Source organism: Aethalodelphis obliquidens, unplaced genomic scaffold (assembly GCF_003676395.1).
Source record: "Aethalodelphis obliquidens isolate GAN/ISIS:26980383/991018 unplaced genomic scaffold, ASM367639v1 scaffold7, whole genome shotgun sequence".
Lineage (NCBI taxonomy): Eukaryota > Metazoa > Chordata > Mammalia > Artiodactyla > Delphinidae > Aethalodelphis > Aethalodelphis obliquidens.
In genome coordinates, this window is record NW_020837951.1 from 18851225 (window position 1) to 18866654 (window position 15430).

Consider the following 15430-nt stretch of genomic DNA (forward strand, 5'->3'; position numbering starts at 1 on the left):
AGGCAGCTCCAGGCAGCCATTAGCAGGTAATTGAAGTTGACACATAAACTGAAACTTGTCATCCCAAACCAATCCAACCTCTTAACCAATACTTGAGTGACCTCTACAATATTATTGTCTATTTTTAAAAAATATGTTCAATGTTGTAGAGCTTCCTGATAGGGGAGAGGAGGAGAAGGAAAAGGAGAGAGGAGGAGAATATATACTAACATCTGGGTAGCACTTATTATTAATATGCCAGGCATTGATAACTCCTTATCACATTCACCATCTCCAACAAATCTGGAAGGATCTCTATTTTACAGTTTAAAGAAGCCATAGTTCAGAAAAGTTGCAAGACTTTGTCCAAGGCTCCCAGCAGGTAAACAGGATTTGATTTCAGGTCTTCCTGACTCTAAGGACTATTTCTTCCCTCTCCCATCACAGTGCCACTTCTCTGGTTTTGGGTGGCTGATAACAGCTTCACAAAGGCCACCATGTCATACCGCCTTTTTCAGAAAATCTTTTTAGGGTTATGAGTCCATCTATAACCTGTCCTTCTTAGATAAATCTCTTTAATTTTTTAATATTGGTTCAAAAGTTCAAGAATCCATGTTCCAATACTTGTGAAAGAGTCAACTAGATTTCTTAAAATTCTGGATGAAGGCCGAAACAGAGGAGGTCATTGTTTCACTGGGAAATGAATTCAAATCTATTTTTGAAACAATTTTCCAGAATTTTACAGGAACCTATATTGTTGCCACTTGGTCAGGCCCACTCTTTTATTTTCTTTTCTGTCTAGGCAAAGAAATAGAAGAGAGAAAGCAAGTGCTCTGCAGAATTTTTATTTCAAAAATTGAAACCAGACCACACCAGGGCAGTTTGTGGTCTGAATGTATCAGTGGATCTAGTCATGTTTCATCCGAGCTTTTCTTAGGTATACCAAACCACAAATATGAACCTCATTATTGTGTTTGGGTGGAAATACTTTATGGATTAAGATTTGTGGGCTTAATTTGGTTGGTAATGAAACGTATGTTTGACGGATGGGAGGGGGGAAACCATGAAGCACTACCGATGCTTACACCAAACACTAAAGAAAGAAACACTCGGTACTGCGCGGGGAGCGGGGGTGTTCTTAACATCAGCCACGTGACCTGGGTCTAAAATGAAATCCAAAATTAAGTTCAGCAGAAATAGTGCTGAATCAGCAATGGACCGCATGTCACTAGAACGAAAGGGACTCTAGAATTGAAGCCATAAACAGCTGCTTATGTTACAGGAGAATCCAAGGCCCCAAGAGTGGATGTGACTTGCCACAGTGGTTGGCAGAACTGTGGCTCATGACTCATCTTATAGCTCTTCAATCTATGGCATGTTCTACTACATGGCCCCACGAGAGCCCCAAATCTCCAGGAGCTTAAAAATAAGTAATGAACATTCAGGATACAAAAGGAGAAAGAGAGTGACCTAAATTTAACAAACAAAAAACACTACAATGAAATTGGAAGGATTCCTGACTAACAACCCAGGATGCTTCCCTTGCACTGAAACCAGAGTTTTACACTGACTAACTCACAGGCCTGGTGAAGTCCACCTCCTGCCAAAGGTCCAGCTGAGTGTACTTCAGTCAGACACAAAGCTTGTCTCAAAGCAGACAGTACTGGGCTCTCAAGAACTCTTGGGGTGTTGACTAGAATCTCTTAGGAAGGAGTAAGTTCTGTCTTGGCCATTTTTGTAACCCCTGTGCTTATGGCATCTGGGACATAGTACAAACTCACTGAAGAGTTGAATGAGCAAAAATGAACTCATTCCAGGAGTGCGGCAATGATGAATTCCTTCATACATCTTGCCTTAGAAGAGATCACAGGAGAGCTAATTACATTAAGGCCATCATGAAAATAAGAGTATTTGTTCAATCATTAATTCCATGAATAATGAGCACCAGCTATATGTAAATTCAAATCAAAAAATATATTTAGCTTTATTTTATTCAAATATAAATATATTGTGCACTTACTATGATCAGGTTAGAGTGCTTGGTGTTGGGTATTAAGAGATGAATGACTCAGATATGGTTCCTGCCCTCGTGGAGCTTACAGTCTACATACAGTCTAACTATGTGAAGATGAACTGCTTACAGTTTAACGTAAATACAAGATAGAATTTGCTTATTGCTCTAAAAGAGGAAAATATACATACAGGATAAAACCGCCCCAAATCATTTTTAGAATGACATGTGATGAAAATAATATTAGATCAATACTCAGAGAATTCAGAAGAGGGACAAAGTTACCTGAGAAAACTTCCAATATATTATTTTTTTTGAACTGTATGTTGAAGGACAGAGAGATTTGCCTGCTCAGATGGCAAAGGGGCTTTCTGAGGAGACTTCAAGGCATCTGGAACCCTTCCTCAATGATAACTGAGCTTTGACAGCTTCTCCAAGGTGTCTGTCAGCATGCTTCATCTCTAGAGCACTCACAGGATATCTGGCTTCTTAAGGTCCTAATTCCAGGGTACTGATAGCATTCCCTCTTGAGCCAAGTGTTTGGAAGTTATATAGACAGAGCTTGGGCCTGGTCCTGAATCATAACTCCTTTCCTTGGCCCTCCAGCACAAAAGGCTTTATAAGGTGGTGGCTCAGAACACTTACTTTGGACTCTGATAGACCTGCGTTCAAATCCTAACTCCACTACTTAATGGATATCTGAACTTGCACAAGCCACTTAATTATCCCATGCCTCGGTTTCCTCATCTTCAAAATAAGAATAAAGATACCATCTCATATCACTTTGTAAGAATTTAAAATTGAAGATTTAAAATGCTTAGCACAAGCTCTGACAATTAAGCACTGAATGAATGATAGGTAATGATGTCTTCATTACTTTTATTATCCTTGTTATTATTTCAATCTTTTCCTGATCTTCCAAGGCCTCTTCGATCAATATTTGGGGATCCTAAGCACTTCCTCCTCCAGGAAGCCCTCTGTGAACTTCCAAGCTCAGAGTGACACTTCTCTCAGTTCCTTCATTCAGACTAGCACTGCTACTGAACCTTGCTTGTGTATGTTCTAGTTTCTGAGATTTCTGGAAACAGAGAATAGGTCCTTACTCTGCCAAGTTTTCCCAACATGCAGTACATAGTAAGTAAACAGCAGGTAGCTCTTGAAAGAACCTTAACATTTGTATGCCTGCTGTTGGCTTACAGTGTGCAGGGACACTTAAGTATACCACAAATATTCAATCCACAATACATGGATTTAAAGTCAATTCTATTTTGTGACCTTTCCGGGGGAAACTGTAAGCTTTTTGATAATAGAGAACATGCTTATCCCCTTCATTTTTGTATCCCTTATGCTTAACTCAGGGTTTGGCATATGGTAGGTATTTAATAAATACGTACTGAAAAGATGCATAGTCGGATGATGGATGGATGGATGGTGGCAATTGAAGAAACCCTATAGCACAAAGAAATCTGGACATCTCTTAACACAGATGCTCTCCAAGATCCCATTGCTGATATTTCTTTCTAGGGACCAATACAATGACCACAGACTAAGAATTACTAGAAACCTTTCATATGCACTTATTGTTGAAGGCCTCGCAGTGGTTTCAGGGAAGAGATAAACCTTAATCAAATTCACTGACAAAAAAGGTAGGATATCTGGGTTTTAATATTTGCTTTACCACTAATTAGCCGGTGACCCTCTCTGGGTGTTTCAGTTCAGATATTCTCTTTCATGTCATGTACTTTTACTCCATTCAATGTGGCTGCCTGAAGCGATATATTCGTAATAACTCTCAGGTTGGGGGCATGGAAGCATGTAGGCATCAATTAGCAATGTCTGCCATGTACACTGGAAGGATGCGTGTGGGTGCCACAGGCTTGCCACCCCTGGACTCAATCTTCTACAGTTGATTCTAAGCCTGCTCAAGTCTGATGTTGATTCTATAATCCAATGTCTGTCTGTGTCTATCGAAAGTACTGAAAAACTGAGCCAAACATTTCCCGTCAGAAGCAATGTCTTGAAAAACTAAACCACAGGCAGCCTGTTCTGGAGAAAGACCTGGCTGAGCAGCATGGACAACCACCCAGTAGCAGCACTGCCTCTTAGCCAGGGGACTGACCTGCCAGAAAAGAGCTCCACCCTGGGCTCACAGGCTTGCTTTTCTTGCTACTGAATGAGAATATGTAGGCTAGGAGGAAAACCAGGACTATAGACACAGTCTCCTCTTCTAAGGATTTCACAGTGTCTCTGTCACTTGACAAACTGAAAACACTAAGAATTTTACACTTTTATGGAAAAAGCAACAGTGGGCAGAAGGAGGCTCCCCAAAATTCTCTTAGGAATCCCTCATCCTTCAGAGACTAGCCTTCCACGAACTGCCTTCTTCAAACAAAAGACACAAATCATCACACAAGAACAATAAACCGGTTACTAAGACCTCCCTCCTGTTAGGCACTGTCCTAAATATTTCCATGTGTTATCTCATTTGATCTCATTTTCTTCTCACTTGCCGTTGAAAGAACTTTATTGTGGGGTTTTTATGAGTGTTGCCACTTTACAGACAAGAAAGCTGAGGCTCAGAGAGGCAATGTTACACATCTAAGGTCAAAGCTTCTAGATGGAGCTCTATGAAGTTGCCCCTATCCAACCATATTTGACCTACGAAAATGGCAATTCCATAGGATTCAAACTGATAGCAAGTGGCAGGACCAGAATCCACAGTAGAGCAGATATTCACAGACACTGCACAGACCCTCCTTGGAAATTTGTCAGGTTTAGCATCTATCATTCTTCCCTATAAGTATTTGCTTACCTGTCTGTTTCCTTTACTGGACTATGAACTGATTGAGAACAGGAACTACCCATCATTGGTCTCTGAAACACCTCACTACCCCTTGATCTATCCCATAGCCTGGTCTTTTTTTGTATATATATAAATTTATTTATTTTATTTGCTTTTGGCTGCGTTGGGTCTTCGTTGCTGTGCGCAGGCTTTCTCTAGTTGCGGCGAGCGGGGGCTACTCTTCGTTGCGGTGCGCGGGCTTCTCATTGCGGTGGCTTCTCCTGTTGCGGAGCACGGGCTCTAGGTGTGCGGGCTTCAGTAGCTGCAGCACACGGCTCAGTAGTTGTGGCTCACGGGCTCTAGAGCACACGCTCAGTAGTTGTGGTGCACAGGCTTAGTCGCTCCGCGGCATGTGGGATCTTCCCGGCCCAGGGCTCGAACCCATGTCCCCTGCATTGGCAGGCGGATTCTCAACCACTGCACCACCAGGGAAGCCCCCATAGCCTGGTCTTAACACTCATTCAACTCATCTGTTGAATGCAAGAATGAATGATTTTAAAAATGACTTAATTCCCAGGACTCTGAAATGACTGCTGGCTCTACAAGCATCTGAACTGGGCGCCAGCTACGCCACCCTACTACCTAAATGGAAAAGTGCTTCTCAGTGCTGGAATTCCAACACCCAACACTCCAACACCCAGGGCTCGGAGGGGCTTTGCTTAGGCAGGCAGTGTTTGCTCAGTTCTTTTAAGACACAGGTGGTGCTGGACTCAATCAAGTGTAAGGCTCAGATATCCTCGGAAAAAATCCACACTTCAGGCTGTTTCTTAGCTTCTCTCTCTTCCTGACACATTCCAACAAGGAATTTATGGATGTTGGGAAGGACAAGGGGTGAGGAATTCTACAACCTTTAAGAACGCCCATGCAAGTAACTCCATGCTTAACTGACTGTGCACAATAAAATTCTCTTGCCTGCAGGAAGAAAAATTTAATGTGATCTGTCTCAGGTGTTGCCAAAATGATGTGGAAAGAAATTCATCTGCATTTCTAAACAGTAGGAATCTTCCTTGGCCCCCCAGCCAAGGCTGTTTGACGTAAATGCCTAAGTCAACAAGATAAATATATTCCCTGAGTTACTAAAAGTGAAGTCATAAGTATTCTGAAATATGATTCTAGCCAGTTGGAAATTTTATCTTAATCTAAAAATGAAACCTTATTCTCCAGCTGTGAACCGGGAAACATTCAAAGATTGTTGATTCCTTCATCTAAGCAACGGTCTTTGTCCTGTGGTGAAGTGCCTAAAAATAACCCTCAGTTTGTTTATTCCATGCTGTTTCCAAAAGGTTAGCCATCAAACAGCTCTGCTGGAAGAAAAAAAAAAAAAAAAAAAAGGAAGATCTGGTAACAAGTCAAGAGGCACCTCAGAGTATACAACTGTAAACCAAAAGGCTCTTGGGACACGGCTGCCATGACACTGACCTGACCGAGGTTTCCCCATTAAATATTAAATGAATGTTACTTCACAGTAATGTTCTGAATAAAAATCTATAATGCCCAAATCTGGAGATATCATCCTACACTGGCCACAGCTAATATCAAAGGAACTGAAACAAGAACTAATTTTTATCTTTCATTAGTGATGAAGCCTTAACATTTTTAAAATTTTTATTTCATATTGGAGTATAGTTGGTTAACAATGTTGTGTTCGTTTCAGGTGTACAGCAAAGCGAGTTAAACATATACATGTATCTATTCTTTTTCAAATTCTTTTCCTGTTTAGGTTGTTACATAATATTGAGCAGAGTTCCCTGTGCTGTACAGTAGGTCCTTGTTGGAAGTCCTAACATTTTAACACCTCCCTCCATCAAAAAAAAAAAAGGCTTCAAGACCATTGTTTTATCTTTTCTTTTCTTCCTTTTTTTTTATAAAGGGGAGGCAACATAAGTTTGCCAGGTATTTGCAGACCAAAGGACTAAATACAGAAGCCTATGTTTTCCCTAATCTTCTCCACAGATGACACTGAGCAATTAGGCACCTAGCCTTAGAAAGACACAGCAGTGCTTCCTGGGCTCAGGACCAGCCCTTACATTGACCATTCATGCTCTCCTCACTGGCTGTACCAACTCCACGTGCTCTCTCCTTTCCACTCCCCTACACATCTTATACACCCCAGTAGAACCAGGACGTCAGTATTCCGTACGTGTTACCCCACTTTTGCCTACATCAGGCAGCTGCAGAGGGAAGCTGCTGTTATTACTGTCTCCTTCCTCATTCCCCTCCTCACCCATGCATTCCTTGCCTTTTCTCACGCTATTGCCTCTTTCTAGACGCCTAATCTAGAAGGGCAGGTGGGTAAGGTGCAAATTCAATCCACCTGCTCTGTTGTAACCAACCACTTTTTAGAATCCCGCCCATCCTTCAGGCTCATCTCAGGTGCCACCTCTTTCGAGGTGTCTTTCTTCAGCCCCTCAAAAGAATGTAGCCACCCTCCACTTTGAACCTTAAAAGACCCAGGTTAGCCAATCTCTTTTGTTACCTATTACATCATTGTCATAGCCATGACGTAATTCCCTAATTCTCCCATGCCTTCTGGATGCAAACTTTCCTTTCTAATCTACTCTCTATTTGACCAGTGTCGTTATTATTGTTTCTATTATCATTAGCTACCATGTTAAGTACCTACCATGTGCCAGGCACTGTGCTGGTAGCTTAAGATACATCTCATTTTATCCCATCTTCTCATAACTTTATAATATAAGCATATATATATAACCATGCAGGAGATGAAGCAAGTGATACTCAGAGGGGGAAGTGAATGGCCACAGGTAGCAGCTACCAAGTGGAAGAGCTGGATTCTAACACAGGTCTATTTCTCTGCAAAGACCAGGCTCTTTCTCCCATACCTAGCCACTTTATCAGACTACTGAAGAAAATGGACTGAGTCCCCTCAAAAAGTCTGCAGCAAAGTAGTACAGAGTCAACAGAAGCAGGAGAGCCATGAGTTAATTTCGACAAACCTACCAGCTCCCAAGAGAAAGGTGAGGCAGGGCAGAACAAGATGTTAGGTGTAGCCAGAGTGGCTCCTGGGCAACCTATCTTCGGTTTTATTTGAGAAGAATCTCATGGAGAACTTGGGGTTCTAAGGTATGCAGAGAGAAAAAGAAAAAAGATTTCATATCCCAAGTGTAGGATGGGGGAAAGGATGATGACCTGGGGCAAGCTCCATGTCCCTTCATATCTGAGGAGGACAACAGCCATAAAGACCACTCCTCACTTGTACCTGGATATGTTTGAACATGTAAGGTATGGAAGTTACAGTGCACATAAATATTTGCTTATGTTAACTAAAAAGATGTCATCTTCTCTAGTCTCCTGGCATCTGCAGGTGAGGTACTCACCAATTTTAATTAGATAGGAGACTTAGCAATATCCTACCTTTCATTTTTAGACTCCTTTTAACCTCTCAGAGCCTCAGTTTCCTCATTTGTACCATGGGCTTAACATAACCAAGCGGACTTCTAAACTTGCACTGCTAAACAGAATTTCCTGCAATGATGGAAATGTTATTTATCCACACTGTCTGAATTATAGCCACTAGCCACATTGCTATTAAGCACTTGAAATGTGAACAGTACAATTGAGGATGGAATTTTTAATTGTATTTAATTTTAATAACCACTTGTAGCTAGTGGCTACCGTACTGAATTTGAATAATGCAGCTCTGGACCAAAGAATTCAAAGTTTTCTTCCTCTTCTTAAACCTTCTCTCTCATGAAGAAATCTTTAAGGTAGTTTTTTTTTTTTCCTCCTCCAGATTAATTATGCTTGAAAAGGTAACAGGAATGAAGGCACCTAAAGAGTCACGAACACAATCACAGAGTTAATTTGGCTCCAAAAATTTCTTTTGATAAAAACAGAAAGTAGAGTCTGAGCCACACGTGTACTTTTCTGCACTTAGCATATATGCCGAGGCAGGTTACAGAGCAAGGCAACGTGCATGGCCTGGATATAGCCACTTTGTCCTGGATGTGTGACCCCAACAACCTATGTATTGAGCCAATACAAAGGCTGTGTCTCTTCCTGCTGCCCTCCTTTCACCTTTGCAAACATTGCCAAACAGATCCTTTCATCTCTCCATAAAAGATAGAAGATAGATAACTAGGTAGATAGAGTGTAGACAGATAGATAGATACAGGTATAGACGTAGACAGGGATATGGACATAGGTATAGGTAGAGATGTAGATAAAGATAAAGATGTAGATACAGATGTAGATGTGGAGATAGGGAAAGAGATAAATATAGAGATATCTCCCAGGACACATTTGCCTGGGGGCTCTGAGACAGAGATTCCTTCACTTCACTGCAGAACTCACCCTTGCTTAGAAAAACAGAACTGCATATGCCAAGGTAGGAGTTTCAAGAGTTGGGGGGAAGAAAATCCTGGAAAAAATACTAATTGAAGTCCATATTTTTACAACAAAAGCTCCCCTTTATTGAGCTCTTGCTGCTGCCAAAGACTGTACCATTCCCACCACACACATTATCTCACGCACTTTCCAAAGTAGTCCTACGAGGACACTCGTAGCATGTTTTATTGATGAAATGACTCTGGCCTGTGGTATAGATAGTTTGCCCAAGGGAGAGGAAGTGGTTGAACAATGACTCAAGACAGTTTGTCCACAAACTTGTGCTCTTCAACACTCTTCTATTTACATTCCAGGGCCTTGGAGCTTGCCATATTCTCAAAGAAGCCCTTTCTATTGGATAATTCCAATTAGAAACATATTTCTTCTGTTGTGCTGAAATTTGCCTTCTTGTAGCCAACCCTCCTCTCCACCCCTAACATACACACATATTGGTGCTTGTTTTGTCCTTTGAGGCCACAAGGGACAAGCCAGCTCCTGCTTCCCCAGGATTTATAGGAATCACAGGAATCCTGTTCCTCTCAATCTTGGCTTTCTCAGCTACAGAATAAACATGTACAGGTCCACACTCCTTCCCCCTACAAGATAGTTTCCAGACCTTCCATTAACTGGTCACTTCCTATAAAGATAAGAATCTACTTGTGCTTTCTAAAGAATCTCTACAGAATACATTGCTCATTCTCCGATTTTAAAAGCCCTACTGTCCGAACATGATCCTTCATGTCTAACCTAAATATCACAAACTGTAATCTAAAGTAATTTTCCCTAGGTCTATCCTCAGAGGAGACATTAACCAGCCAGTTGTCTGCATAAGAATATTTTACATTCTTTTTTTTTTTAATTTTACATTCTTAAAGATTACTATTTGCTTTGTATGTTTGCTTCTCTGGTGTAAATATTTCCAGTTCTAGTAAATTTATCTTCACAAGGTTTACCCCCTCACCCATCAGTGATTCTGCAGCTCCTCTTTGATCTAGATCCAAGTTGCTGTTGGGTTTAGTACTGGATTCAATGAAGAGGTCAAGCTTAAGCAAAAGGAGGCTATCGGCCTGGACTCATGCTAGGTTTTGTTCTTCAGGGCATAACGAAATAGCAGCTACTTTTCAATATGTGCCTGTTATGGGCTTGACACTATGTTGGGTGTTTTCTGTGCAGATCTTTAATTCATAATTCCCTCTGGAAGGATTTTGACCCCATTGTGAAAGTGAGATCATGGTTTAGAGAGGATAAATATCAATAGCTTGCCCAAGTCACAGAGTTAGTGAGTGGCATTTGTACTCAGGTGTGTCTAATTCCAAAGTCTAGACATTTTCCACCACTCTGAAGGTATAATGGGTCCTTCCCAAAGTGAAAAAACATCCACCTGCCCTCAGACCACCATGAGCCAATACGGAAAATCCACAACCCTCAAGCATCACATTTCTTTCCTCCAAACAACGCAGCATTTGGCTGTGCCAGTGCACATACAGAGTGAAAAATCCTCACTCAACCCATACTCTGGTCATTATTTCCCTAGATTTGTTGCATTAAAGTCTCAACCAACAATTCTAACAGCCTTTTAGATGGAAATTTAAGTCATTTAACAACACACACAAAAGTGTTGGGTAAAAGTCCAAAAGCATTGCAAACTTGGCCCATGGCCCTTTCTCATAAAAAAAAAAAAAAAGAGCTAAGAATTGATGAGAAGAGGGTGAGAAAGAAGGACTTTGTGGAAGGCAAAGAGAGTTCAAACAATTGCAGTAGAATACGCAATCAATAAATATTTGTCCGGTAAACAACTAAGATAGGCTATGGCAGTTTGAAAGAAGAGAACTTGCCAAGTCCTCCTCTTCATAATAATTTTCATTCAGTGGGCTTGCCTACATCACAGATCCACAAACTCTTATTAGGAAACTAATTTGAATGATAAAGCATACAGATGGCCACCTTCTCACTGTGTCCTCATATGGCCTTTCTGCTGTGCACAAACAGACACAGAGTCAGAGAGAGATCTGAGGTCTCTTCCTCTTCTTATAAGGACACCAATACTATCATCAGATTAGGGCTCCACCCTCATGACCTTCATTTAACCTTGATTACCTCCCTAAGAGTCCTATCTCCAAATATAGTCACACTGAGGGTTAGGACTTCAAGTATGAATTTGGGGGGGAGGGGAAGATACGATTCAGTGTACGACACTCATTAAGAATAGAATAAGTACTTGTTGGGACTTCCCTGGTGACGCAGTGGTTAAGAATCCTCCTGCCAATGCAGGGGACACAGGTTCGAGCCCTGGTCCGGGAAGATCCCACAGGCTGCAGAGCAACTAAGCCCGAGCGCCACAACTACTGAGCCTGCGCTCTAGAGCCCGCAAGCCACAACTACTGAGCCTGCATGCCTAGAGCCCATGCTCTGCAACAGGAGAAGCCACTGCAGTGAGAAGCCCGTGCACCACAAGGAAGAATAGCCCCTGCTCGCCACAACTAGAGAAAAGCCTGCACGCAGCAATGAAGACCCAACGCAGCCAAAAATAAGTAATTAATTTAAAAAAAAAAAAGAATAAGTACTTGTTGATTGCAGAAGACATCGAGGGCTCATGGACATCTTTCTGAGTCATCTCTTGCCCTGGGTCATAGTTTGGATAACTGGTTCAGGAACATTCTGTCAGGCTCTTCTAAAAACTTGACCTTTTAAGGTTTTAGAAATAAATCGAAAAGAAGAGGAATTGAGGTTCAAAGAGGTAGAATACTATTCCAACAGCCACATAACTAGTTAGATGTTCAGTTACAGTAAAAACTCAGTTTGCTTTCTAAAGTCTTTCATTTTCACCTCTGCCTCTCACAGCAGAGGAAAACCAGCAGATGGAGTTAATCTTAGATTGGAGGGTCAATAATAAGAGGGAGGAGTTACTGGACATCTATGGGACTATGGCCTTTGTATCACTCAGCGTGCTCATCCAGTAAATAGCGAAGGGCTTCATGACTATATGAATGATTTCTACTTATTGTTTTCACTTCCGTCATTACTTTAACCTTGACGTTATGATCTTCACTGTACAGAAGTGAAATAAGACAAATAAAAGTTATATAACTTGCCCAAAGGCCCAGAACTAGAGCTGAGATCCAAACCCGCATCTGATCTGTCTTGTCCTTTCTGCTGTCTCCCTATATTTCCAAATATTGAATAGTGAGTGAAGTCATTCCTTCAAGATTGCAAAATTCTTTTAGAGACCATTTTATATCCACACCGCAGTGCACACTGAAGGAATAAAAGGAGACCTTCAAACACAGGAAATATAAATGCACTTGGAATTGCAGATATTCAATGATCAGTAGATACTAACAAGCTTATTGTTTTCCTTTGTTTACTTGTAGAAGAGAATTCCTTCAAGAAGATCAGGAACAACGGATCTGGATTCTACTCTCAGCTTCCAAATCCCCAATTCTGCCTAAGAGTGAGATACCCTAGGACCGCAGAACCTCGGAAACCTTCAGCCAAACCCACCTCCACCATGGGGGTCGTGACTCGGCTGTTGGCAGGCATCTTCCTAGCTCTACTTGCCCTTCCTGCCGAAGGGGGCGTCCTCAAGAAAGTCATCCGGCACAAGCGACAGAGTGGGGTGAATGTCACCCTGCCAGAGGAGAACCAGCCGGTGGTGTTTAATCACGTCTACAACATCAAGCTGCCTGTGGGGTCCCAGTGCTCGGTGGATCTGGAATCAGCCAGTGGGGAGAAAGACTTGGTCCCACTGTCAGAGCCCAGGGAGAGCTTCCAGGAGCACACGGTAGATGGGGAAAACCAGATCGTCTTCACACACCGCATCAACATCCCCCGCCGGGCCTGTGGTTGTGCCGCTGCTCCTGACATCAAGGAGCTTCTGAGCAGACTGGAGGAGCTAGAGAACCTGGTGTCTTCCCTGCGGGAGCAGTGCACCTTGGGAGCAGGCTGCTGCTTCCAGCCTGCCGAAGGTAGGAGCTGGTGACCGGCCCAGCCCCTCACTGTACACGTGAGCAGGCCAGGACCCATCGGTTGTTTTCCAGAGTGGGCTCCCTGGGGAACTAGCCTCACAAGGTGTTCATTCAAAAGAGATTTTATGGACAAATGATTGTGCAGAACGTAATCATCTCCATTCTGCTCTTGGAGAGTCTTGGTGACAAATGTTTCTCAGAGGAATTTTCAGGCCTCTGAGAATTCCTGCTTTGAAAAACCCTATTTTAGTTTAAGTACGAGTTTCTAAAACTTACTTGACAATGAAATCTACTCATTCTCTACCCTTAAAACCTATGAATTTATTTTGAAATCCCTAACCCAAAGATCGTTCTCTGAAAAGTGGTGAGGTAGCCCCATCACTTCGTTGTACAAATAGGGAAACTAAGGCCTAGAAGGAAGTTGGGATTCCTCAAGGTCCTGCCGTAAGCGGCCAAGTTAGGACTTAAACTACAGTATTCCACACCCCAGTGTTCTTGCAAAGTTACAATGCTGCCTACGGTGATGCAAAATCTGTGGGAAATAGAAAAAATGTTCCAGTTTAACGGCAGCAACGATGATGATCGCAATATGAATTGAGCCCCTTTATGTACCAGGAATTGTAATTCACCATCTCATTTAATCCTTCCAACAACCCTTTGAGATAAGGTTTAATACCCCCTCTCTACAGATCTAAGAAAGGAGACTCAAAAAAGTTAAACAGCTGGCGCAAGATGACTCAAAGAGTGATAAGAGATAGGAGCTTTGAAGGTGCCTGTGTGTCTCCACAACTCACGCTATCCCAGTGATACCCTGTCTCCAGGTGCATCTTTTTTTAAGGAATTGTGTCGCTTCGGAAGTTTGTCTTCATCTTCATCCCCTAAAGTTGATAGAGCTAAAGGGGCTTCAACAGCTTCAAATCAGAGATGAAAATCTCTATTTCTGCTGCTCACAAAAAATACTAGAAAGTATTTTGGCAGATTATTTCAAGAGTAGCCCTAATTGTTGTAAGTGGAGAATACTATAGGACATCCTTTAGGTTTCCAAGGCAAAAGCAACAGCAACAAAAAAGTTTTCTTTATGCACAAATGACTTTATCTTCCACTTCTGTCAATTCCCTGGCAAAACGCAGGGGGCACTTACACAATAGGACTAATGCTAAAGAATGGGTTAAAAAAAAAAAATGGTTAATGCAGTGCTGTCCATTAGAGCTGTAATCTGAGCCATGTATGTAATTAACTTTTCCAATAGTCACATTAATGAAAGAAAAAAGGAACAGGTAAAAATGATTTTAATCATCTATCCAATATAAGTAAATAATCTTTCAGCTTGGAATCAATACAAAAATTGTTAATGGCCATTTTACATTCTTTTCTTTTATGCTAAGTCTTTGAAATCCAGTGTGTATGTAGTTCCCAGTTAGAGCACATCTCAATCCAGACTAGCCACAATTCAGTTGTTCAGAAGCCACGTGTGTCTGGTGGCTACCATACTAGACAACATAGGTTTAGATTCTCACTCTCCAAGCCAACTTTTTTCTTAAAATGGACTTCCCTCCTGTTGTCAGGAAGGAGATAAAGTGTATTAATTCAACTGGATTTAGATGCAGAGAAAATGGAGTGAGTTTTGTTTGTTTCTTCTCCTCGGCTCCATGGAGACCACACCAGCCAGTGCTTCAAGTTAAGCCAAGACGTTACAGAGACTTCAAACAGCCAGAGTCACAGCAGCCCTGGCCACGTATTCCTCGTATTCACCCACCACCGCAGCTTTCAGGATAGAGAGGAAAGGAGATGGAGGCACATGAGCTTTGTGAGCGCTGAGCCCAATGCAAAGCTGTCCTTACAGAATTAGAAAGCCACTCCTGGGCTTCCCTGGTGGCGCAGTGGTTGAGAGTCCGCCTGCCGATGCAGGGGACACGGGTTCGTGCCCCGGTCCGAGAAGATCCCACATGCCGCGGAGCGGCTGGGCCCGTGAGCCATGGCCGCTGAGCCTGCGCGTCCGGAGCCTGTGCTCCGCAGCGGGAGAGGACACAACAGTGAGAGGCCCGCGTACCGCAAAAAAAAAAAAAAAAAAAAAAAGCCACTCCTTAGCTGCCTCATTTCAGTTACAAAAAAGTTAGAAGGTTTTGGTCACATAAACACATATAACAACTTGAGTCGACCCAAAGCGCTCTGCAAAAGGAAACCACAGTAAGCACAACAGCGGGTCCTTAATGTCCTCGTTTAACCTGACTTACCCAGGGAAGTGGGCCATTGGTCCCACCTGACCGACGAAGAAACAGCTCCAGA

General features: G+C 42.3%; 1 protein-coding gene across 13 annotated transcripts in view; it reads left to right on the forward strand.

Moving 5' to 3' along the window:
- TNC (tenascin C) overlaps positions 1–15430 on the forward strand; it is a 93782-nt gene that overhangs the window by 14152 nt on the left and 64200 nt on the right. For all 13 annotated transcript variants that reach the window (XM_027105072.1, XM_027105074.1, XM_027105075.1 and 10 more), the window contains exon 2: positions 12551–13144. In XM_027105072.1, the coding sequence (XP_026960873.1) occupies positions 12688–13144 (457 nt within the window). In that variant the 5' untranslated portion in view covers positions 12551–12687. The remainder of the gene's footprint in view (positions 1–12550; positions 13145–15430) is intronic.